The sequence below is a fragment of the Aedes aegypti genome, chromosome 1 (genome assembly GCF_002204515.2).
Source record: "Aedes aegypti strain LVP_AGWG chromosome 1, AaegL5.0 Primary Assembly, whole genome shotgun sequence".
In the NCBI taxonomy this organism is placed as follows: domain Eukaryota; kingdom Metazoa; phylum Arthropoda; class Insecta; order Diptera; family Culicidae; genus Aedes; species Aedes aegypti.
This window is the reverse complement of record NC_035107.1, coordinates 203,574,033-203,599,284: the sequence shown is the minus strand read 5'-3', so window position 1 is coordinate 203,599,284 and position 25,252 is coordinate 203,574,033. Positions and strand designations below refer to the sequence as shown.

The 25,252-nt window shown below is 38.5% G+C and overlaps 1 protein-coding gene across 1 annotated transcript in view; it reads left to right on the top strand.

Annotated features, from left to right (window-relative positions):
* LOC5578992 (5'-3' exoribonuclease 2 homolog) overlaps window positions 1-21,704 on the top strand; it is a 60,074-nt gene extending 38,370 nt beyond the window's left edge. The window contains exon 4 of the mRNA XM_021857288.1: window positions 20,670-21,704. Within this exon, the coding sequence (XP_021712980.1) occupies window positions 20,670-21,181 (512 nt within the window). The 3' untranslated portion in view covers window positions 21,182-21,704. The remainder of the gene's footprint in view (window positions 1-20,669) is intronic.
* The last annotated feature ends 3,548 nt before the right edge of the window (window positions 21,705-25,252 follow it).

The window sequence follows — 25,252 nt, the reverse complement described above, 5'->3', positions numbered from 1 at the left end:
TCGTGTGGCAGGTACGAAGATACTCTATGCCCTGGGAAGTCGAGAAAATTTCCTTTGCGAAAAGATCCTCGACCGGTGGGATTCGAACCCACGACCCTTAGCTTGGTCTTGCTGAATAGCTGCGCGTTTACCGCTACGGCTATCTGGGCCCCTATACTTGCTATACTGTGTGTTATAAAAAATGAGTTCAGTAGTTCATACTTAAGCTTACACAACATTTTAAACACTAAAAGTTGACATGTAGGCATAGCACCAGTGAATTGTTTAGCACTGACATTTCGAACTGTGTTGCTTCAAAAAGTGTGAATATTTCTATGCAAAACTGACCCTATCAAACATTACTTAATTTTTCATTCTATAATATTTGTTTAGGAGTCAAAAAACAAGCCAATATTCTACAAATTATATTATTTTTCTCATTGGACGAAAAAAAATATAATTGAAAAGCTTGGAAACAGTAGAATTTTTAGTAGGTATATTCTACTGCCCTCCAGGGCTGGGAAAAAATCTTGAAATTCACTCTACGGTAGCCAAGCAAAGCAAATCACAGTCAGCGAAGCCAATGAAACTCACGCTTATCGGTGCTGTAGGCAAAAAGCCTTGAAAATACCAAAATACCCGTTGCTATGGGCAACCTTAAATTACGGTAGCAAATTGTTATATTTCCCGCTGCATTTCCCGCATTTAGAGCCTTCAATGACACTTATGATTTAGAAAATTTATGCACCCAACATAGGCGACTTGATGAGATTCACGATTTGAACTACTGTACTGGGAAAAGCCATGTGAGTTTCTCGAGATTCCAGCCTACTACTATTACTATTCCCACCACTCACCAGCACTGCTGTTATCTTTCGCGCCAGATACAGCAATGTTGCCTGATCAGAAGATAAATGGAGAATTTTCTATTGGATTTAAAACAATAACTAATTACTGAGGTGACCGATTTGAAAACTGTCTTCGGCAAAGTTGTAGCTGACGAGTGTATCTAACAGTATCAGTGTTGTTCTAACCCTCAAGAGCACGTGGGCAAACCCAATGACCGATTGAATGAGTTGCTTGCTTTTCCCATACAAACTTTGAATGGCTTGTACAATCTCAGTTTTCATCCAAATGAGTTCAAATTTTGGAGGACACGCAGAATTTGATCTACAATCGAATGAGCGGTGTGGAGCAAAAACGATTTTTTGAACCACCTCAATATTTATGGACACATTGCAACGCGTTGTAACCGATTTGTAGGTACGGATTCGGAAAGATTTTGGCGATATGAAATTTTTGTACATTATGCAATAAAAAATGAACTGATAATGTTGTATTAAAAATGATCCTTGAAATAAAGGTCTCTGGTTTAGAAAGTGGGTTTTATTGTTTTTCTAAACCAAATGGTAACTAATGCTACAATTCCAAATAGGGTCAGTGTTCCCTTAGTGGACAGTCCCCTATAGTCGCACTAGTGGCTTTTTACGGCCGTTTTGCAATAAATCTTTTCAAAATATTTTTTAACTTGAAGGTCAGGAGCTATTTATCTAAGTACCATTGATACACAGCTTGATTTTGTTCAAAAAATGATCGAAATAAATATTTTTTCCTAAAATTTGAGCTTCCTTGCGTCTATATTATACCTATTGTTCCTATAGTAGCACTACTGAGAGAAACTATTTTTATTATACGAAATAATTAATGAATTAAAAACTTTTTTTACATCAAACGAAAGCTTTTGATCAACTAATATAAAAATATAAAAAATATAAAAGCTTTGTAAAAATACGGTTTTGCTAGTATTTTGCCAACGCCGTGATGCTGGTGCTACTATAGGAACAGAAATTAGAAATAGGGCTACTATAGGCACATGTATTCCTATAGTGGCACAAGCGATAATAAATACAAAAATATGAGTTTTCGTAGTTTTCATATTTTTCCCCAAAACCAAGATAAAAAGCTTTAAGATGATGTAAAAATAATGACGCTAGCGTTGTTTTTCGATTTTATACGAATATTTGTTCTTAGCTATGCGGCTATTGGAGCATCGACCCTACCTAATTGAGAAACACTGCTCTGGATCCCCGTTAACTTGCGGTGGAGTTTGAGTTTGACTTGCAGCGGTCGTGACAATTTGCGTTTTGATGGCAGAATTTTTGGCATTTGCTCCGTCGTCTTGATTGTGACCGGCTCATCGGGCATCGTTCTTTGCGGGATAGGGTAGAATCGAGCACTAGAGCACGTTTTGCCGTGTGACGGTTAATTATGATATTGTGTGTAAAAATGTAGGGTTGATAATGATTGCCGTCGAAAGGGATTAGTTAAGTTGTAGGCTGCTGTGTATACTTGATAATATTCTGAAAATGACTTTCCTTTGGGCAGAGATTAATTTTGTGGTGTGGCACAAATACGTACGTTTTTTAGACGATTTTGTGGATTACGTAAATTATTTATTAGATGAATATCTTTTAACACAATTGCTTCGAAATGCAAATCATTTCGATTTAATTTATACGATATGACTTACCACATAATTTAAAGACAATTAAGAAAAAGTTATTCGTCTAATAGTTACGGAATAACAAAATATTAAATTGACACTTATATTGAGCTGTTCGGTAATCCAATCCGCATGGTTATCAAATTATTAACTCATTACGCGTGGTAAAAATGGACAAATTATGGGTGAAATTATGAAAAAAATCCACGTGCTCGGCTGGGATTTGAACCCAGGACTCTTGTATGCTAGACGAGCGCTTTACCAACTAAGCTACCGAACCACTTGGTGACCCAAGGATCTTTTACGACTTAAAAAATTATTGTAGTCATACATAAATATCCAGATACAAAAGCTCTGGGTCACTAGAACTTACTTCAAACCCGAAAACCCTTGTATCCCGAAAAATCTTGTATCAAAAACATGTGTTTTGATGAAGTTTACCGATTTTGACGTAATGTAAAAACTTTGCAGAACATTATATAACTGCTATAGACTAGAGATCAATTGTTGAATTTCTGCTTTAAACATTGCTCTTGTTGAATCGTTATAATTTTTAAATCTATCAATAGATATGTAAAATATGTTTTAAAGTTCAATTTTTACATCTGTAAATCAGTCTACATGCACCGAGATCTTGCACCAGAATCGCAACAAGCTCCTTCAATTCAGTCTTAGTGTGAAAAACGTTCTTATTGATCACTTGAAGAACCACATGTCGAAAAGACTTCATTACAATCGGTTGTTTGAAAAATCGAAAAAAAAAATTAAATGAGCAATTCCGCATGCCAGTGTTACAATTTTTATAACATTTCTTCCGCTTTTTTTCATCGTAAGGGTTTCTATACCTTGTTTACGACCGGGAAAATTTTAAAAATATCGGGAAATAATCGGGAGAAAACCGGGAATTTGAAATCAGATTATCACTGGCCACCCTGGTATTTGTTCAGGGATTTTTCTGGTAAACACTACAATATTTTCTCCAGGAATCCCTACTTAGTAAGATGATCGGAAGTGTTTATCATTTGATGTAAAATCGAAATTTTCAAAAATGTCGAATGTGACAAATATGCAGTTATGGGCAGTGGAGAAATTAATGATGAAACGTTTGGGAAACTCCTGAATTGTTGAGAAAATCTTTGGAAAATATTCGGAAGGATCTTTGAAGGAATTCCTGAAATAATAATCCCTTTGGGAAGATTCCGGGAACTATCCTTAAGGTGAAGATGCATCGAAGCCAAACCTCGAATTTTCAAGAGCACAAATCTAGAGAACCTGACAACCGTTCGTGCTGAAAATCTAATCGATTGGTCACTACCAGCGAGTGATTAGTGAGTAGCGTTTTCAGCACAAACGGTTGTCTGGTTTTCTAGATTTGTGCTCTTGAAAATTTGAGGTTTGGCTTCGATGCATCTTCACGTTAAAAAATCTTGAACAAATGCCGAACACTCGACTTTTTATATTATTTTTATTTATCAAGAAAACCACATACATTTCTTCACATGATGACCAATCCTTCTATGATTCAAATTCTCTGCAGTTTAAAGTTGTGAAAATATCTATTTTTATGTTTGAAATCGCCACTGTTGGGAATACGAGTCATGTTCAGCCTCGTTAACGATGTTACGCCAATTTACTCGATCCATGGCTGTTTCTCTCCAACTTCGATTTTGGCCCACGTTCTCCAGATCTTGTTGCACCTGATCAAGCCACCTCGCTCGCTGTGCTCCCCGCCTTCTTGTGCCAACTGGATTCGACGCGAACACCATCTTTGCAGGATTGTTGTCCGGTAGTCTTGCAACATGCCCTGCCCAGCGTACCCTTTCGGCTTACGCAACCTTCTGGATACTGGGTTCGCCGTAGAGCTTAGCGAGCTCGTGGTTCATTCTCCGCCGCCACACACCGTTCTCCTGCACTCCGCCAAAGATCGTCCTAAGCACCCTTCGTTCGAACACTCCAAGTGCTTGCAGGTCCTCTTCCTGCATGGTCCATGCTTCATGTCCATAGAGGACAACCGGTCTCAAAAGCGTTTTGTACATGGTACATTTGGTGCGGGGGTGAATCTTTCTCGACCGCAGCTTCTTCTGGAGCCCATAGTAGGTGCGACTTCCACTGATGATGCGTCTACAAAGATCCGAGGTAGACGAAATCATCAACCACCTCGAAAGTATCCCCGTCTATCGTAACACTGCTTCCCAGGCGGGCTCTGTCGCGCTCGGTTCCGCCTATCAGCATGTACTTTGTTTTTGACGCATTCACCACCAGGCCGACTTTTGTCGCTTCACGTTTCAGGCGGGTGTACAGGTCTGCCACCGTTTCAAATGTTCTGTCGACAATATCCATGTCATCCGCGAAGCAAACAAATTGGCTGGATCTTGTGAAAATCGTACCTCGGTTATTGAACCCGGCTCTCCGCATGACACCTTCTAGCGCGATGTTGAACAGCAGGCACGAAAGTCCATCACCCTGTCGAAGTCCCCGGCGGGATTCGAACAAACTGGGATGTTCGCCTGAAATCTTCACGCTATTCTGCACACCGTCCATCGTTGCTCTTATTAGTCTTGTGAGCTTCCCGGGAAAGCTGTACTCGTCAATGATTTTCAATAGCTCTTCGCGGTCAATGCTATCATAAGCCGGTTTGAAATCGATGAATAGGTGATGCGTTGGGACTTGGTATTCACGGCATTTCTGGAGGATTTGCCGTACAGTGTAGATTTGGTCCGTTGTCGAGCAGCCGTTGATGGTGATAGACGACCGAAGATAATATGGGATAGCATTTTGTAGGCGGCATTCAGGATAGTGATCGCACGATAGTTTTCACATTCCAGTTTTTCGCCCTTCTTGTTGATGGGGCATATGACCCTTTGCTTCCACTCCTCCGGCAGCTGTTCCGTTTCCCAGATTCTGACAATCAGCCGGTGCAGACAGGCGGCCAACCTCTCCGGGCCCATTTTGATGAGTTCAGCTCCAATACCATCCTTGCCAGCGGTCTTGCTATTCTTGAGCTGGTTGATGGCATCCTTAACTTCCCTCAATGTGGGGGCAGGTTGGTTTCCTTCATCCCCCGTGCTGACGTAGTCACTTCCTCCGCTGTCGTGACCCTCGGCGCCTGTGTTCTCCGTGCCATTCAGGTGTTCATCGTAGTGCTGCTTTCATCTTTCAATCACCTCACGTCCGTCCGTCAAGATGCTTCCGTCCTTATCCCTACACATTTCGGCTCGCGGCACGAAGTCTTTTCGGGATGCGTTAAGCTTGTCGTAGAACTTTCGCGTTTCTTGTAAACGATGCAGCTGCTCCATTTCTTCACATTCCGCTTCTTCCAGGCGGCGCTTTTTGTCCCGGAATAGGCGGGTTTGCTGCTTTCGTTTTCTTTTATATCGCTCCACGTTTTGTCGCGTTCCTTGCTGCAGCATTGCAGCCCGCACTGCATCCTTCTCCTCCAAAACCTGCTTGCATTCCTCGTCGAACCAATCGTTACATGTCCTCCTTTCCACGTACCCGACGATGCTCTCGGCTGCGTTGTTGATGGCTGCTTTTATGTTGCTCCAGCTCCAGTGTTCGATTTGTGATTTCGTCTGCAGTGGTGATCTCCAGGTGCATCGATACGAGAGGCTGTGCTGGAAGTAGGTGCTGCGAATGGCCATGTTCTTGGAGGCGGCAAAATCTAACAGTCATAGGCCGTTCTCGTTCGTCAGCCGGTGGGCACTGAACTTTCCAATCGTCGGTCTGAACTCCTCCTCCTGGCCAACTTGAGCGTTCAAATCTCCTATGATGATCTTGACGTCGTGGCTTGAGCAGCGGTCGTACTCGCGTTCGAGCTGCGCGTAAAATGCGTCCTTGTCATCATCAGTGCTTCTGGAGTAAGGGCTATGCACGTTTATGATGCTGAAGTTGAAGAACCGGCCTTTGAGCCTCAACTTGCACATTCTTTCGTTGATCGGCCACCACCCGATCACGCGCCTTTGCATATCACCCATCACTATAAAAGCTGTTCCCAGCTCACGTGTGTTGCCGCAGCTCTGATAGATGGTATGATTACCTCTAAACGTTCGCACCATCGAACCTGTCCAGCACACCTCCTGCAGCGCTACGATGTCGAAACCGCGGATCTTCAGTACATCGGAGAGTATGCGTGTGCTTCCGATGAAGTTGAGAGATTTGCAGTTCCACGTACCGAGTGATAAAACAATACTGATTGCAAATTTTTGGAAAAAGGTCGTTGTAAATACACTGAATGAATTTGTGGGAAAGTTGTAATAATTCCTTAATTAAATAGGTAATTGATAAATTCCTAAAGAAATAATTGGCAAAATTTCTGGAAAAAAATCCTGGAGATATGCTTTGATTAATTACTGATTAAATTACTAAAATCTCTGCATGAATTGCTAGAGAAATTCCATAAAGTTTTTGGGGAGGAGTCTATGAAGAAATGTCTGAAAGGGAATCTGAAGGAATCTTTGGAGGAAACTATGTAGTAATTCTAACAACAATATTAACATATTTTTTTAAGCACGATAATAATATACTATTATATAACTTATAATGATTAATTTAGAACAAAAAGTACCTATATTTTTATGACAAAACGCTAACTGAAGTGATTTAGAAGCGGTACTTACAAATGTCTGAAATATGGTTGAGAAAACCGAACATAGCATCCTGCTTAACGATTCTTAATTTTTCTGTGTCTGTCAGGATTTGATTCTGTTTGGTGTAATTTTCGCACCGTTCCTTTTTATCCATATACCGAAATGTTACCGATGCAATCCGCTAAAAGCCAGCCATCGATAAAGCCTCTGACGACAGATTTTTTTTAATGCGCCTACATTAAGCCTCTCGAAATCAATTTGCTATTTATTTTCCGTTTTTTTGTTCCTTTCAATTTTTCCTTGCTCATTGCGCGCTATTATTCTCACTCAAGTGTCACCCGGTGTGGTGTACCAGGGGACGAATTTATCCTGGAAGCCTTGAATGTGAGTTGGGGACGATTGTACATCTAGCTTTCTCATGTATGTACTTCCGTAGAGCGGAGTAAACGGATGGAAGTGAATAGTTGCACATTAGGATGTGGTTTACTTTTAATGATATATGTGTGCATTCTTAATGTTATTCACACTCCATATTAAAAATTAAGTTTTATCCCTCAAATATATTTATGAAAGTTTTTATTGTCATCACTTTGTGTTATAAATTATTGGGAGGAAACGAAAATAAACTTTTGAACGTTTATTGAGGGTGTCCAACTTATGATTGAGAATGTACACTACCCGTCATAAATACGGACTCACTGAAATAAGTATTGCAACACTCAGCTGAATAATGAATCACCCCCAAAAAGTTTAGCATCACCTCAAAACAGGTTAATTCACATTGCTATATCTCGAGATTCTTACGACTTGCAAAGAAGCGATCTTCAGCAAAGTTGTTCAGGGGATCAAGGACATCCGGAAAGCGAACAGTTTAGTTCGCGATTTTGCCGCTAGGTGGCGCTAGTGAGCATGTAAAATTGAGCATTTTGAACTAGTTCTAGCTTGTGATCCATAGGAGATAGAAAGTTCGGGACTTCGGCAAAGTTGCACAGGGGTTCAAGAACAACCGAAATGCGATCAGTTTAGCTAGCGATTTTGCCGCTAGGTGGCGCTAGTGAGCATGTAAAATTGAGCATTTTGAACTAGTTCTAGCTTGTGATCCATAAGAGATAGAAAGTTCGGGTCTTCGGCAAAGTTGCTCAGGGGTTCAAGGACATCCGGAAAGCGATCAGTTTAGTTCGCGATTTTACCGCTAGGTGGCGCTAGTGAGCATGCAAAATTGAGCATTTCAAACTAGTTCTAACTTTTGATCCACATGAGATAGAAAGTTCGAGTCTTCGGCAAAGTTGTTCAGAAAGTCAAGGACATCCGGAAGACAGATAGTTTGGTTCGAGATTTTGCCGCTAGGCGGCGCGTAAAATTGAGCATTTTGAACTAGTTCTAGCTTGCGATCTACAAGAGATAGAAAGTTCGAGTCTTCAGTAAGTAAAGTACAGAAATAATGTAAAGGACATCCAAATATCAAATTTTTTGGTTCCTAATTTTGCCACTAGGTTACACTAGTACGCATATTTAATTAAATATATGAAACAAATACTATCTTTCGAGCCAGATGAGATACAGTGAAACCTCCATGAGTCGATGTTCCATGACTCGATATCGACTCATGGAACCATACTAAAACCAAAATTTCATGGTTACTATTGTAACGACCATAGGGTTAATTTATGTTTAGTTCAATGTCTTTCGTATGCTTCAAAACATTTGTCCATATAGTTAAGTTAAATATATTGAACCAGTCTAAGATAAACACATCTTCCCTCTGCATGAACATTCATTCGAGTTCACGAGTAGCATCCTCCAAACCACATGTTAAATGAGTTCCGTCCGAAGCCAATTCGCACATGTTATGTGCCGCCCAAAAAGCAACAGCGATAGCGCTCTAGCCAAAGTTGCGCGCGTGCTTCTGAGCATTGACCCCCAAGAAATGCATTCAAGGGATATTGAACTTTCCCGAATGTTTCGCCTCTCTTTAGGTCGGAGATAGAGACGAGTCGTTTTGACGAAAGCCTTTCGGTGAAGAACAACCCCCTCCCCCTGACCTTGAATGTTTCGCGAGCATAGGAACGAGGAAATCTCAGATATTTCTCTCGGGAAATATTTCAGATTAGAAGATAATATGCATCTCGCGACATATCTGAGGATTATCTGATTTTGACCGATCACTTCGTTCTGGCTAGTGGAAGAGGCAGGAGTAATCTATTTAAGTTGTTGCGCCGTGACGTGTATTTGAAGGTGATTGTTGAAATTATCATGCTTTGTCTTTAGGTGATGTTAATAAGTCTTTCCCTCTAGTTAGTTGCTATCAATTGGCAGTTAGTGCAAAGTTAGTGCAGAGAAGGAGATTTGTGTGCGAGTCAATTTGTGCAGGTAATAAGGTTTAAAATATGTGTGCTAAATGTGTGTGCTAATCCGTTTGTCGAACGACACCACGTGTTCCCAATTAGGTTGTGGCCGTCCTGTATACCATACACGTCACACCATTCCGTCCAGATTGCTTCTGACCCCACCGTCAGCTACGAGGTTTATCCCGGGGGTACGGAAACCGGAAGGGGGCTTGCGCACGTTATTCGCGCCCCAGGCGAAGGTAGCAGGCACCCAGGTTCACCAACGAATTGCGCCAAACGTGAAGAGGAGTTCACCGCCGGCGTCGCGTCGGCCGTCCCCGTCGCATAAGCCCACAACCGGAGAGAGAGAATCGGAGAGCGTCACCACCAGCACCCATCGACGCTAGTTTCGCCCAGCGGCGCGTTCACTGACGAATGAACGGCCGTCTGCGGTACCCGTAAGACCCTCCAAGAGTTTGATCAAACCGTGAGTACAAAATCATGCATGATAGAAATTAAGTCCATGCGCATGGCTCAATTTTGACCCGCTACCGTAGCCTATGAGTCGGTAGCGTGGCTATACTGGAAATTCACGTGGCTACCCTTAGTTCCCGCGCTTGCGCCGGTAGCCACTCTGAGCACGCACACACGCACACCCAATGAATGAACATCTGCACACTCAATCCAAATGACGACAAGAGAAAGATAGATAGAAGGGAAAGCAAAGAGTAGGCCTAGGCTAGAGTAAAATGAAGATGCGAAGAGAGGGAGAATAAATAAACAAATGAATCTATGTTTGCTATATACATGTTGTAGAGTAATGTGGGAAGAATAAATGTAGGCGGAATTTATGGTAAAGTTATGTCGTTGTTAATTTGTTAGTGAAGAGTCGTCAATAAATGGTTGCGTAAAGATTTTGCATGTTAATTCGGTCGTAGTGTTTCTAATTTAATTTATTTTACTTTACTGGGGCGGTTCCCCGATACAACCACTGATGCTTCCTATTTTTCCGCGTGCTAGATCGATGATTGGTCAGGTCGGCCAGTGATGAGAATTAGCGAGTTTAGTTTGCGGTATCGAATCGTTTGTATGTTTCACGAAACCCAAATCCTTTCCTTCCCTTTAATTGTTCTTCCCAAAGTTGGACGTCAGCCGACTCGTAGCTATCTTCGATCGGGAGTAATTAGACCCATTCCCTGGGGGTCTCTACGGCCGGGCAAGCCCTAAACTTGTAGGTGGTCTCCGAAAGGAGTGGCGCATAAGCCACCTTACTTTAAAACCCGAAACGCGCAGGCTGGCGTGTTACACTATGATGGTCCCCTCAAACGGCTTTCCAAGACATTTGTTTCCACGACTCGATATTTCCATGAGTCGATGGTCCCTTCGGACATCGACTCATGGAGGTTTGACTGTAGAAAGTTTGAGTCTTCGGCAAAGTTGTTCGGAAAGTCAAGGGCATCCAGGAAACAGTTTACTCTGGAGGGATGACTGTACACATTATGAATTTGATAAGATAGAATTTCCAGAATGCTGTTCAGAAATCCTTTGACATTTGGAAGTTGAAGTGATTTGAATCGCTTTATGTACGTTTTTCAGATTTGATAAGTTCAATATCCAAGTGATTGATGTTTGATGTTTGAAGTAAATTTAAGGCATTCAAGTCTCATTCACTTTATATTCAAGTGTTTCAGATGTGACTAGCTCCATAACCAAGAGACTCATGTCCAATTCACTTCATATTCAAGTGTTTCAGGTGAGAATCACTTCATATGATTCATGTCTGATTCACTTCATAGTCAAGTGTTTAAGGTAATATTCACTTCATGCACAAGTAATTCAGGACCGATTACATTCTTGTTCAATTTATTCAGATATGATTCGCTTTATATCCGAATGATTCATGTCATGTGACTCTTCATTTTTGAATGCACTAGCGGTAAAATCACGAACCAAACTGTTCCCTTTTTGGATGTCCTTGAACCCCTGAGCAACTTTGCCTAAGACCCGAACTTTCTATCTCTTATGGATCACAAGCTAGAACTAGTTCAAAATGCTCAATTTTGCATGCTAACTAGCGCCACCTAGCGGCAAAATCGCGAACTAAACTGATCGCTTCCCGGATGTCCTTGAACCCCTGAACAACTTTGCTGAAGATCGCTTCTTTGCAAGTCGTATGGATCTCGAGATATAGCAATGTGAAATTTCCTGTTTTGAGGTGATGCTAAACTTTTCAGGGTGATTCAATATTCAGCTGAGTGTTGCAATACTTATTTTAGTGAGTCCGTATTTATGACGGGTAGTGTATCTACTAATGAACAGGACGCTGTAATTGCACATCATTATTACTTGTTACTTGTTTTGTAAAAGCTGTTCATCAACAAATGTTCGTCCTTATTGTATCTAACTCTGTGCCTATATCGGTGTATTTACGGCAAAATTCTTGCAACGTGAGGAAATGCTTGAAAACTACTAAAAATTCATGAACTGGTATTCTTAGATAACATTTGGCAGATTCCTTGAGAACTGTAATAAAAATCTTCGGAATAATTTATGCAGGTATTTTTGCAACAATTTATAATATAATTTAAAAAAATCCATTGGGTCAACTTTTAGGAGAAACCCAGGAAAGATATCTGTAGGAATGCTTAAATAATACTGCAGAAATGTTCCTTGAACCCACAGATGAATTTTTAGGAAAATACTCTAGAGTTTCTCAAAGTCACATGGAAAACTTCTTCAAGAATGCTAGACTGAGAAGTTTCACAAAAAATATAAGCTAAAAATTTGTCATGAAATCCATTTACCAAATGCAAATAACAAATACTAACAAAAAGAAGCAACAAATGCAATTAATTTTTTTTTCTAAAAGTTGTTCAAATTCACTTCAATTTATTACTGATTACCCATTTTGAGCAACATTGTGATATTAAAAAGTATGAATCGATTAAATACAGGTTGGACTCGATTATCCGGAGTATCGATTTTTTTTCATTCCGGATAATCGAATCACTAAGAAAAAATTGAAATCTTCGATAAAATAAATAAATATGATGCAGTAGAGTAGCCAGCAATTATTTCTAGGAACTGTAAAGGTCTTTTCAAGAAAAAAAAAATGTTTTGACCAGCAAACACAAAAAAAAAACATTTTTTTAAACCCCCCTTTTCTTAAATACGTTCAAAACTGCAAAACCATTCATATTGTATGTTACACGCTAATTAAGATAAGATTATGATAAGATTTATGCATAAAAATTGAAAAACAAATTACGGATAATCGAGTCTAAAATTCCGGATAATCGAATCCCGGATTATCGAGTCCCCGGATAATCGAGTCTCCGGATAATCGAGTCCGACCTGTAGTTATTTTCTAATAAACAATTGAACACAACATTTGTCTTAGATGACTGGATATGGTGCACTGATCGGTTTACCTAGTTCTACGTAACTGAAACATATTATTTTCGACATCGTTTAAAAAAAAGTTTGACAATAAATGCATTCCAACTGTTAAAGTGATACCTAAAAATATTGAAAAGAAAAAAACCTACATCCTAAAAAGCACTTATCATGCTTGAATGGGTCGCATTACATCGGACTTCCACCCTTGGGAGTGCACGACGGGCCATGTACTGACAGTTAGCGTTCGATACAAACTGCATATAACATTGATCTTCGCGTCTCGATTGGCATTTCCTACCGACGCGACGGTTATCGAACAACAAGAATGAATGAGCCAACGAGCTTGGCGCTCGAGGGTCATAATAATATAAGTTTGCGGCAAAAAGCCAAACAACCAAGCAAATATCGGAAAGAAGAAGAAGGGCGAATCAGATGGCAACAATGGTACCAAACACCTTCGATGTGTCAGATTGGAGTCGCTTGAAAGCCCTATCGAGAGCCGCATCAACGGATTAATAACTTTAAGCCCTTTGATAATAGGTTGGTTGTAATCGAACAGAGGGTGCCAGTTCATCGAGTGATGTGGAGGGGTGAGTCAACACGTAGCCTCCCTTGGGGTATGCTAGGGGGTATTTCTGTTGGAATTGGGAAAAAATTAAATTTATTGTTTAAATTTTATCGAAAAACAAAATTTTTATCAATTTTATAGATTTTTAGTTAGTTCATTTTTAGTTTATCTAAGTTAAGTCTTAGGTCTAAAATTATGGTTATAGGGTAGGTGTACCAGTTATGGACATAATAGTTCCCTATTTCGCCATACGTGATAATTTGATTATTTTCAAATTTCATTCGGTGTGTATTAGTAGTTTGATATCAAATGAACCTTGAAATTGAAACATTAAAAAAAAAATTCAAAATGTGAAAGTTTTCGAGAAAACACATATGGCCAAATAGGGAATCACTATGGCTTTAACTGGTACACTTTCCCCTCTATGTTTACAAATTTCATTCTGTGTGTTTTAGTACAGTGAAACCTCCATGAGTCGATATTGAAGGGACCATCGACTCATAAAAATTTCGAGTCATGGAACAGCAATCCTTTGGAAAGCTGCTTCTAGGGACCATCATAGTAACCATGAAATTTTCACACTTAAAAAAAAATTACGGATTACGGTGAAATTTCACCGTAATCTCAACAGCTGAAGGTTCGGTGAAAAATCACCGAACAATCTGTAAAATCGTTGAACACAATAATAAAGAAAAACAAGAAAACGATTCAACCGGGAATCGAACTCCCGACCTGCCGATCAGGAAGCAGGCTTGCTACCACTAAGCCAGCTTACGCTGCTTGTAAGTGGTGTGCAAAAACTGAAACAAAAGGAAGCTCATGTCTGCCAGAGCGGCTGTCACACGATTTCACAGAAGTTCGGTGAAAATAATGATTTTACCGAACTGTTCGTTAGTATTTCACCGAGTTACAGTAAAATGGTTTGTTTCACGGATTTTTTCCGGTAAAATAGTAGATTTCACCGATTTTCTCCGGTGAAATAGCTGATTTCACGGATTTTGTCGGTAGAATAGTAGATTTCACAGGAAAATCTGTATTTTTACTGTTTACAGTTCAATTTCGGTGATTTATTTCTCAGGATACTGCGATTTATTTTAAGTGTGTTGTTCTTAGTATGGTTCCATGAGTCGATATCGAGTCATGGAACATCGACTCATGGAGGTATCACTGTAGTTTGATATCAAACGAACCTTGAAGTTGAAACATTAAAAAATATACAAAATGTGAATGTTTTCGAGAAAACACATATGGCCAATTAGGGAATCACTATGGCTATAACTGGTACACTTTCCCTTCTATGTTTACCATGAAGGCGAAGTAGGCCTTCATTGAAATTCGTTCGCGTCATCGATGGTTGTGATTAGTTCACTTCACGATTGCAAAATAATGAAAATCAGTTTGTTTTACACTGATATAGCTTACTTTCTGCATGTAAGCGCACATAGTGATACTTTTCTGAATCGATATTAGCTATAACGACGTAATTTTATTACGTCAACATGGCTGCCAAAACGAATGATGGGGTTTTTAGCCTTAGACATGTGAATAATCAAGTTACACATATTTTCAGGCAAAAATCGTTACAATCTTCTATTGCCACGATTAACGCGTTTTATATTTATGTTAAGTTAAAGTTAGGTTAAGTAAATTGAAAACGTGTTTTTTTTTCTCTTATAAGCAGATGAAATCATTTCATCTGTAAAAAATCTGAACTGCTACGGCAAATGAAATGTACTATGTTGTTAACAATAAAAATATCTTAATCATTTACGGAAGTATTTTTTTTTTTGTTCTGAGTGTTTCTCTAAGTAAATTAATGAACTATTACGATATTAAAACGGTGATATAAAAGGACGTGGCCAGGTATATGGAAATTGCCTTTAGCGGTGGTTGATTACGTGATGTTAAACATAGTAAAATTTGCAATGTTTGTGAATTAAATACATAAATAATGAATGGTTCGTCACTCCGTGTGTCGGTAAGAACTGCTATCAAGAACACTCATCAATTGAAAATATTCATTTTTTTTAAATTAACAATAATCTTTGAATAGTTCGATATCACAGGTGTCGACATACATTTGTCAAAGTTTCATGAGTCGCATCGCTTACCGAGGTGAATCTTGATCATGTAACTTTTCAACCCTTCCCACCAACAAAAATCCTTCCTGTGACAACTGTTGAGATGCAGAGGTGATCTCGGTCTCGGTAACAACGGTAGTCACGCTAAAATCCCTTCCCCTCCTCGATGACCGTAAGGACGTGGCCGGCGCCGTTATTGACTTCATAATATTCTGAGCTCTCGAATTGTGCACATTGAGAATGGTAAGCTAATCCCAAGCCCCGTTCATTGGTTCTCTGTGCAATTTCGAATTGTACGGTGATCTATGCTTATGCTTATGCTAATTCGCAAAGGGCTGGTCCATTAATTACGTAAGACAATTTTCGGGCTTTTTCAACCCCCCCCTCCCACCATGATAAGATTTTTTGTATGAACATTAAAAATAAATTGTATGGTGCGTAAGAAACCTCGGACCTCCCTCTCCCCAAAACCCCTTACGTAATTAATGGACGGCCCCAAAGAAATATCTGTAGTATCGTCAGACGGGGCTACTTTTTATTCCGAATTTCATACAATTTTTCATTAGAAATCTTCGGAGAAATAAAGTGATTCTGTCAACATCATTTTATAATGTTTTACAATATTTTAATAATATGTATTTAGTAAATCTTTCGTGATGTTAAATAAATAAAAATGGAATGATGTTATATGTGACGATTTTGGATGAAAACGAAATAATGGATTTACTTGACTCTTTCTCAGTTAGGTTCTTGAAGTGTTTCGACGTCTGTGTATACAAACATTCGAAGAACAGAAAATTCGAAAAAATGGGGGATGAAAAGTGAAGCTTTGTTAGTTGAATTTTGTTTTGTCAATTCAAATAGTTTACTGGATTACAAAACAACATTTATCGGTTAGGCTAGTTTATAATTGGAATGGAACCTGCTCAAAAAGGCTTAACTGTGGTTTAAAAACAAACGTTCAAGACAAAGTTGGTTGTCATTGAAGTTTGTACGCGTCTTTGCTATTTTTTTTTGCTAATTTCCCACGATTTCAAATTAATGAAAATCAGTTAGTTTGGTGCTGACACAGCTGATTAAGTATCACATTTTTTTCTATATGTAAGCGCATATAATTGTGAAACTTTTTTCAATCATTAGGAACTAAGTTTTACTATTTGAAGTCATCATGTCTGCCTAAGCGAATGTCGGTCTACATGTGCATTTTAAAAACTCATGCACACGAGAGCACTCGGTTTTGCGAGTGTGTCTGTGCTTACAGCGAGTCTTTTTTGAGAAATACAAACAAATCAATGACATATCCAACATAAACGTGTGCGTGACATATACAAACTTACTTCCTCTTTGAATATTTTGCAGGAAATTTTACAAGAACTCATTCAATATTTTTCGATGGGTTTTTCCAGTAATTTTCCATGCTATTTTTACAGGGATTTCTTCCAGAACTCTTCCCGGAGTTGCTCAAAACGTTTTTCAAGATATTATTTTGGAAATCATCCAAAAGATTTTGTAGCATTTTTTTCTACAATTCTTGAAGTAAATGCTCCAGAAGATCATCCAAGGATTTCTATAGAAATTGCTGCCGGAATTGTAAAAAAATCCAAGTAATATTCCTCTTGAAGATAATCCAATAATTTTCTCTGGAGGTTTTTCAAGGGACTTTCCCAGCATTTCGTCCATGAATTTCTTCAGCAAAGTAAACTCAAATAATTTCTTAAAAAAAAAATCCTTGGAATAATGAAAAGCCTGACTTACGGTTTCCACTAAGAAATCCTACAGCTAATAAATTTATCCAGGGTTTCCGCCCAAGGCTTTTGAAAGATCATTTCAAAAAAATATAAAGGATGTTTCCAGTGTTCCATTTGGTAATTTCTCCAATGAATATTCCAACAATTTATTTACAGAATCCAGCAAGACTTCCTAAAGGATCTACCCAGAAATTCCTCCTTTGTAAAAGTTCTTTTCTGCGGGATTTTATCGGACGTATGATATCATTGTATGATTCTTGTGGATACCATTAGACAAATTGATTGTTGAACTCCTAAAAAAGTCCTGAACGAAAACTTGAGAGGAAAGAATAATATAATATCTGGACGAATTGATGTAGAATTTCACTGACGACTTTACATAGAATAGTCTAAAGAAATCTCTGGAGTAATTTCTGAATCCTGGTTGAATTTCGAAAAGAATGTTGATCATTAAAAGATGGTCGTCACAATGGAACCTGCTGAACCTACTTTCGATTTAAAAGATACTAAACTAAAAAAATAGTATGTATTTTTATTTTAAGATGTATGCTAGGGCATAAATCTTAAAATAAAAGTTTGTTTGTTGACTGCTTCATGAGATTTGTTAAGTTTAAGGTTTGAAGGTAGATTCAAAGCTGTTTCGCTTTAATATATTTTGTCATTTATTTCATTGGCTGAGGGTCTAAAAAATATGATGATGGATATGTTTTTTTTTATTATTCCTTTCTCTATTATACATAAAATAAATGCAGGATCACACATATTTGTCTTGTGCGTCCATCATAGGTACCGTAAGGTAAAGTGGCGCATTGTTTGTCACATTCTCACATGTAATTGGATTATCATTTGTTTTTCTGGTCCTATCAATCGTTTGAAATCGTTGTTTATTACAGCATTCAACAATGGCTTTATCAAAAAATGATCGATTCCTAGACTCACTATCCTCCATACTACCTTATACGTGAAGTGGAGAGCCTTTCGCCTCAAGGAAACGATGACATACATATAACATAACAAAGCACGAACAATGTGCGGAGACGAACACGTACACGCATATTTGTTTCGACGATGTGTCTCTGGAAGTGAGGATTCCATTATTTTGATCCCACGTAAGACTAGTCTCCCTGTCTGATGGCAGGATAATGATAGGTTCAATTAGGCCTTCACAAGTGCCTTTATCTGACGGGCCGCATCTTCCTCCGATACGCTTCCTCTCATCCTTTTATTCTGTGCGTGTCCTTTCCTGGAACAATGCTTGCGTTCGGGTGCGTTTCGATTCATTAGATGTAGTGAAAGATACCAAGGATGTTGATTTTATATTTTTGTTTTCTCCAGGTTTATCACTTCTAGAGGTTTGTGTGAATTGAAGCGATTCGATTTTTGAAGCAAAACAGAAAAAAGAATGATGAAAATCTTATCAAACCTTTTGTTGGCAATTCGGTAGCGCCCTTAGGCGTTTCTGTTTTGGTTTCGGCAACAAAGCTTAATGGGAGTATAATGCTTCTAGATCAGTATTAAATTACAGGCTTTTGCGAGTTAAATGCCGATACTCCTATCGAGATTGACAGTTTCACTAGGGCATACTAGTTTGCAAGTGATGTATGGTTATACTGCCGTGAATCGCAAGTCAGCCCCATCTGTAAAAAGTAAGCACTGAGAAAATGGGCTGTGAAGTTTTCAAACTCGTTTTCCGTACGAATATTCAAAAAAATCCAGGTCTTAATGAAACTTTCACAACTTGCTTTTCACTACGATATCTTTCCAAAAAAAATATAAAGATGATCAAAACAAATTACATTTTTGTGTTCCACGGTGCGAAAGTCTGTAGTGGGACTGATATGCGATTACTTTTCATTATGGGACAATTTGACTTGCTTTTTTTTCCTAACTTTTCCGAACAAAACATATTATTTTATTAGCGCAGCTGAAAGAGCATTGGAAGAGATGTTGAAAACTGAACTCAACTCAATTTCGACGAAAATGCAGATGAGACTGACTTGCGATTCACGGCAGTATATGTGGGGTGTGTTATTTCTGTATGAATAGAAATAAAGTTTCTATTTAGTAGGTAAATTGTAACCTAGGGAGAAACCCGACCAGCGAACTACAACAGGATTATTACAGATTTTGATTCGCTTTATTGGGATTCTGCTCAAAGGGTTCGAATTCTTGTAAGAGATTTTGTTACTAGTGTAAGTTAGCAGCATTATTTCTAACAAAATAAGTTCAAACAAGTTTTTATTAAAATAAATATAATAAAACCGTTTAACAAGATTGTAACATAATAAGTCGTTGTTATTTGAATAACATCATAACTCATTATGTGGATTAATTTCTCATGTGAGTTTCCAAATTTCAAAGAAAGGAGACGCGGGAGGAGTTTTAGGTAGTATTTAAACGCACTTGAATAAAATTTAAATTCAATTTGACGATTGTTTTGTGGTATTTATGCGCTACAATTCCCAAATGGCCGTTGCATTGGTTCAATCAAATGCTCTCTGATTCATTATAACAAAATTACATTTTTCAAATCCAACAGTTCTGACACAACCTGTATTGTTAACATTCCGAGTTGAAAGAGAGAATCATAATTAGACCAAAATTTTTTATGTGTAGCAAATTTTGATAACCAAGATACAAAATTGTTGTTCTTGTCTAGTTTTAATAATTTTACATTTCAATACACAACTGACACAACGTTTTGAATTTTCTTTAGAAATTCATAGGGGAAGTGGTGGTAAATTGAACAGAGGTGCTAAAATGAACACTGTGCCTTTTACCGAAAAAAAACAGATTTCAATGAATTTTTATCATGCACGGACGATTTAGAGCATAAATCGGAGGTCAATTGATGTGAAAATATTAACGAAAACTAAGAATTTAGAAAATCACGTTTGAAAATTAGAACTGACGTAACTTTTCGCTCGGAGGCCTTGAGGTTTTTCAGTGAGATGAATATCGTTATGATATGATATCAAATCTGATACCTTTAAATTTCTTTTAGAATGGGTTACAATCCTAAATGGATATATTTTTGGAAATGCACTGAAAATTTTCAAAAATATATGTTTTGCTCACATTTTTTGCATGATGTTCATTTTACCACCAACAGCTGTTCATTTTACCCACATGGTGCAAGTAAAATGAACATTTGCATCGTTTTTTGCAAGCGATAAACATATGTGAAAATTTAACTTTTTTAGTCTGAATTTGTGTCGCTGCTATAGATAATATCCCTATTTTTGATGTTGTGCGATAGAACTATACACATTCCTCGTTTTTCTTTCAGAAACAAGATGATATCCTTAAGGTGTTCATTTTACTACCCCTTCCCCTAAAGCTGTTTTTCGTAGCATTCTAAAAATTTGAATAGCTGAATTACATTTGGAAACTAGTACAAAACTTTCATCTTTGGGAAAATTTGGTGCTAATGGTAGCTTTACGTATTCTCACAATTCTTTATAATCCTTCTTTACAGGTAATAATTCATCAAATAGCAGCAACTTCAACTCGTCATCTTACACAGGCAACAGTATGAATACGTCATCAAACAATAACTATTCGAACAATTCGAATTCTGGATCGAGCGACCGCGGTGGTTCCAGCTCCGGAGCCAACTTGAGCGCCTTCGAGCAACTGAGCAGCCGTATCAATCAGTACCAGCAGCAGGTGATGAGTGAGATCTCTCGGAACGCTAGCAGTTCAGGAATGATGCTGCCAAATCCGTTCGCCAATCAGATTCCTTATGACTATAACAGCAGGGATCGGCAAAACAGTGGTGGATATCACAACCGCGGAGGCTTCCAGCAGAATCAACGGGGCAGAAACGCTGGAGGCAATTTCGGTGGCAATCAGTACGGGCAGCGCAATCAAGGTGGCCGATTCAACAACAACTTCAACAATGGAGGCGGAGGCGGTGGAGGTGGAAGCCGCTTCGGGCAGAACAATTCTGGTGGCAATCGGTTCAACAACAACCGGAGAAACTACTAAAAGACGATATTTTCAAAGGTATGTATAGTCCTCATTGTGACTATAGAACATCATAATAGATTTAACTCAAGAAGAGTCGCGTCCTCTGCCATTACTGGCAGCACCGTGAGTGGGCTGAGTGTGATCAGTACACAATGTGGCCTGTTTTGGGTCAACATTTCTAATTAATATATATACAGATTATACCTGTCTGCCGTGCAAAATAGATGTCCGAGCATCCTTTTGGCATCTTGTAAAGTTCAATAATTCAGAAGAAACTAGTACAGCACTTTTCTTAGAACGTAATTTCATCATAAAAGCGTAACTTCCGTTACGCTGTGAACTTGTATGTGTAAGAAACTATGTTTTCATACCAGGTGATCATTTTGAAATTAAATTTCAGTGAAAAATGATAAACTATAACTTAAATTCAGTTTTAGAACAATGATAGTGGTTTTACTGTAGACAAAAGTACCTATTGATTGTATTGAACAAACATAAAGAACTTGGAAAGCTCAGTAAATGAAAGTTTGCAACTCATGAATAATGTATATTCTATTTCTAAGACAATCCAAAACATCCATTATTTAGTATAAATGAAAACGGTCGAAAGCTTTTAGGCAGCATTCATTTACAGTCAAACCTTTATGAGTCGATACAGGCATTGCAGAATTCGCTCTCATTTGAGTATGAAGCCCGGCTCTCCGCATAACACCTTCTAGCGCAATATTGAACAACAGGTACGAAAGTCCATTACCTTGTCGTAGTCCCCGGCGGGATCCAAACGAACTGGAATTCGCCTAAAACCTTCACACAATTTTGCACACCTTCCATCGTCGCTCTTATCAGTCTCGTGAGCTTCCCGAGAAAGCCGTTCTCGTCCATGATTTTCCATAGCTCTACGCGGTCGATACTATCGTCTGCCGCCTTAAAATCGATGAATAGGTGATGCGTTGGGACTTGGTAGGTATTCACGAAATTCTTAGAGGATTTGTCGTTCAGATTCGATGTTAGCGCCTCGATATGTCCTGACCAATGATGGAAAAAAATCGGCTCTAGCGATCAACAACACAGTATTGGAATAATCTAAGAGGGCCGTTACTCTCGCAGCAGCATGATTTGAACACCTCATTACGCGTGCGTAGAGCAGATATATGAAGCATCCGATGCACTGTTTGTCGTGGGACAGAGTTTATCGGATGTTGTTACAAGTAGCGATCAACTTGAATCATGCCGCATTCGCGCTATTATTTATCGCTCAACCAAAGTCCGAATGGTTTTAGAATCACAAACAACATATATGGAGGTAGATCATTAAGTAAAAGTGGAAAAATCCTCGAAATAATCAAACTTTTTTTCGCGAACAGTTAATCGCTAGCACACGTGTAACACGATGCATTATTCGCGGAGCGTAGTTTGTTGTGATAACTTGACGACAAAGAGTTAATCGTTGTTGCTATGATCGCATGATAAAGAACAACGCCAGGCTTCATGGATTTTGTCATGATTACTAGATTTCCATCCTTGGTCCTGACGTCGAAAATGATCTCCAGGTGTATCGGTTTGGAAGGCTGTGCTGGAAATACGCTTTATGAATTAAGCTAAATTTGCAATTTGTAATTTTTTTTTTATTTTGTATTAGTCTTCAATGTTTTAGCGTACTCATCCCCCTGGTGACCTTTGGTTTTGTCTCGCTGTTCATGCAACTTGAACACGTTTGTTAGTACGACCCGACCCATGATTATCTATCTGAAAACAATCTTAATTACCATCCCCATTTATTGATCATTTAAACCGCCAAAAACTACTGTGAAAATTCCATCCATCAAATCTAAAGGAGAGTTGTTGAGCTTGATGTATTTATGGAGAAAATTTATCAAATATATGTTCCAATAGCATATTTGATAATGAATGGCGCCATAATCTAAGCATTCCTTTCTGTAGGACGTAAAGATTTTCGAATCAATAGCAAAAAAATTCAACTAACAGAAAGTTTGAAACATTTTTTCTGTGGAGTTGTTGGGTTCACTCTTAGAGAAACACGAGTTTTAGTTTCTCTAAGTCTGTTTTTTTTTTATTCTAAACGAAAAGATCTCCGGTTTATTTCAGTCTCTCTCTCTGTCTCTCTCTGTGTCTCTCCTTTCTCTACTACCCATAAAAGTATAACCGTCCGATAAGGATTTCCGAACCAACACTTTCATCCCAAAAATCTTTACATTACTATGCATTCACTAATTAGCACACTTTGTTTGAAATGTTATGAAAAAAATAGTGCTGTTCCATGTCGAAAAATAAAGGGTAATCAGTTGATCGGTCCATGCACGAGTTCACTAGTTTTACGTTTGAGCGGTGCCGAATTTACTCGTTGCCATGGTCACGTAAATAACACGGCACCGCTTAAAAGTCAAAAAGTGAACTCGTGCATCGGTCCATTGAGAATATGGACCAATGCACGAGTTTACTAATTTGACGTTTGAGCGGTGCCGAATTCACGCGTTGTCATGGTCACATAAATAACACGGCTCCGCTCAAACGTCAAATAATGAACTCGTGCATTGGTCCATAGACTTTGAAATTTACAAACTCGATTCAAATACGAATGTTTTACAGAAGATTGGAACATATTTCGATCTCAACGAAATTTCCACAATTTATTCACAGACAACTAGTAGATTATACACCATTTTACATAGCTAATTAGCATGAAACCTTTTGTGTACAGTAAATCACATTCCTATGATAGAGCTACATTAATTTACTCACTGATTCAAAACATCAGAAAAATAAATAATTTTCCTTATAATTTTAACTTCCATACACCTAATATGGCCAGAGTACTCCTAATTTTGCCACTTTCATAAGAAATCAATGTGATTGGCCAATTTAGGAATCAACATTAAATCTCTGGCCGATTTCCCATGTAATTTTTATTGACATGTTCTCTTAGGCTGGCCAAAACCGGTGCTTTTACACTATGTTTATTCTGCGCGGCGTGTGGCTCGAGACGAGTCGCTCTCACCTCGAGTGATGTGACGTGAGGGTAGTCAAAGTTGACAGATATTAGTGTTGTTTTCAAGTTTTGTTAAGGAGCGAAAGAGAGAGAGAGAGATATTTTCACCGTAAAATGAACTTCCCAAATAACATTGGCAGCTGAATAACTGCTTATTCAGATAGAATAATCTCTATACAGGTTATTTTAGCTAAAAGTTCGTAGGCACGCTTAGGAGAGTCGAATTGGGCATCTAAGAGAGCCGAAGGAGATGTAGAGATGTGAAGGAGAATATGGGGATGTGACGGACTTTGGTTTCAGGTTGGCCGTTCTGTGGCTTAGTTGGTTAACGCGCCCAGTCTAGTATATTGGGAGTCGTGGGATCGAAGCCCATCAGAACGATTCCATCATTTTTCATAATTTTACATCTCAATTTGTCCAAATTGACTGTTGTGTCTACGAACTTCAGGTTTTTTTTTTCGAAACACCGTCGACTGGTTTAAGCCGTAATAGACATGACAACCCTAATTGCGTAAACGAATCTGTTATTCAACTACCAATGCTACTTGAGTATAATGCCGTGAATCGCAAGTCAGTCACATCTGTAAAAGTAGGCATTGAGAAAACGGACTATGGAGTTTCTAAACTCGTTTTCCATACGAATTTTCAAAAAAAATCCAGAACATTGGAACATGTTCAAATTTTTATGAAACATTCACAATTTGCTTTTCACTACGATATCTGTCCGACAAAAATATAAAGATGATCAAAACACGGTTAATTTTTGTGTTTTAAGATGATCAAAACACGGTGCGGGAATCTGTAGTGGGACTGATATGCGGTTACTTTTCAATCAGTTTTTTTTTCCTTTTTTTCGAACAAATCTTATTATCTGATTAGTGTAGCTGAAAGAGCATTGGAAGATGCTGTTGATGATGTTGTAAATTGAACTCAATTTTGACGAAAATGCAGATGGGACTGACTTGCGATTCACGGTCGAAATACACTCCACAGTGATATAACTCATCTATTTCACGATCAAAATAGAATAACTTCGAAACTATTGATTTTCATCTTCGATGACGTTTTTTGATATAAAAAGG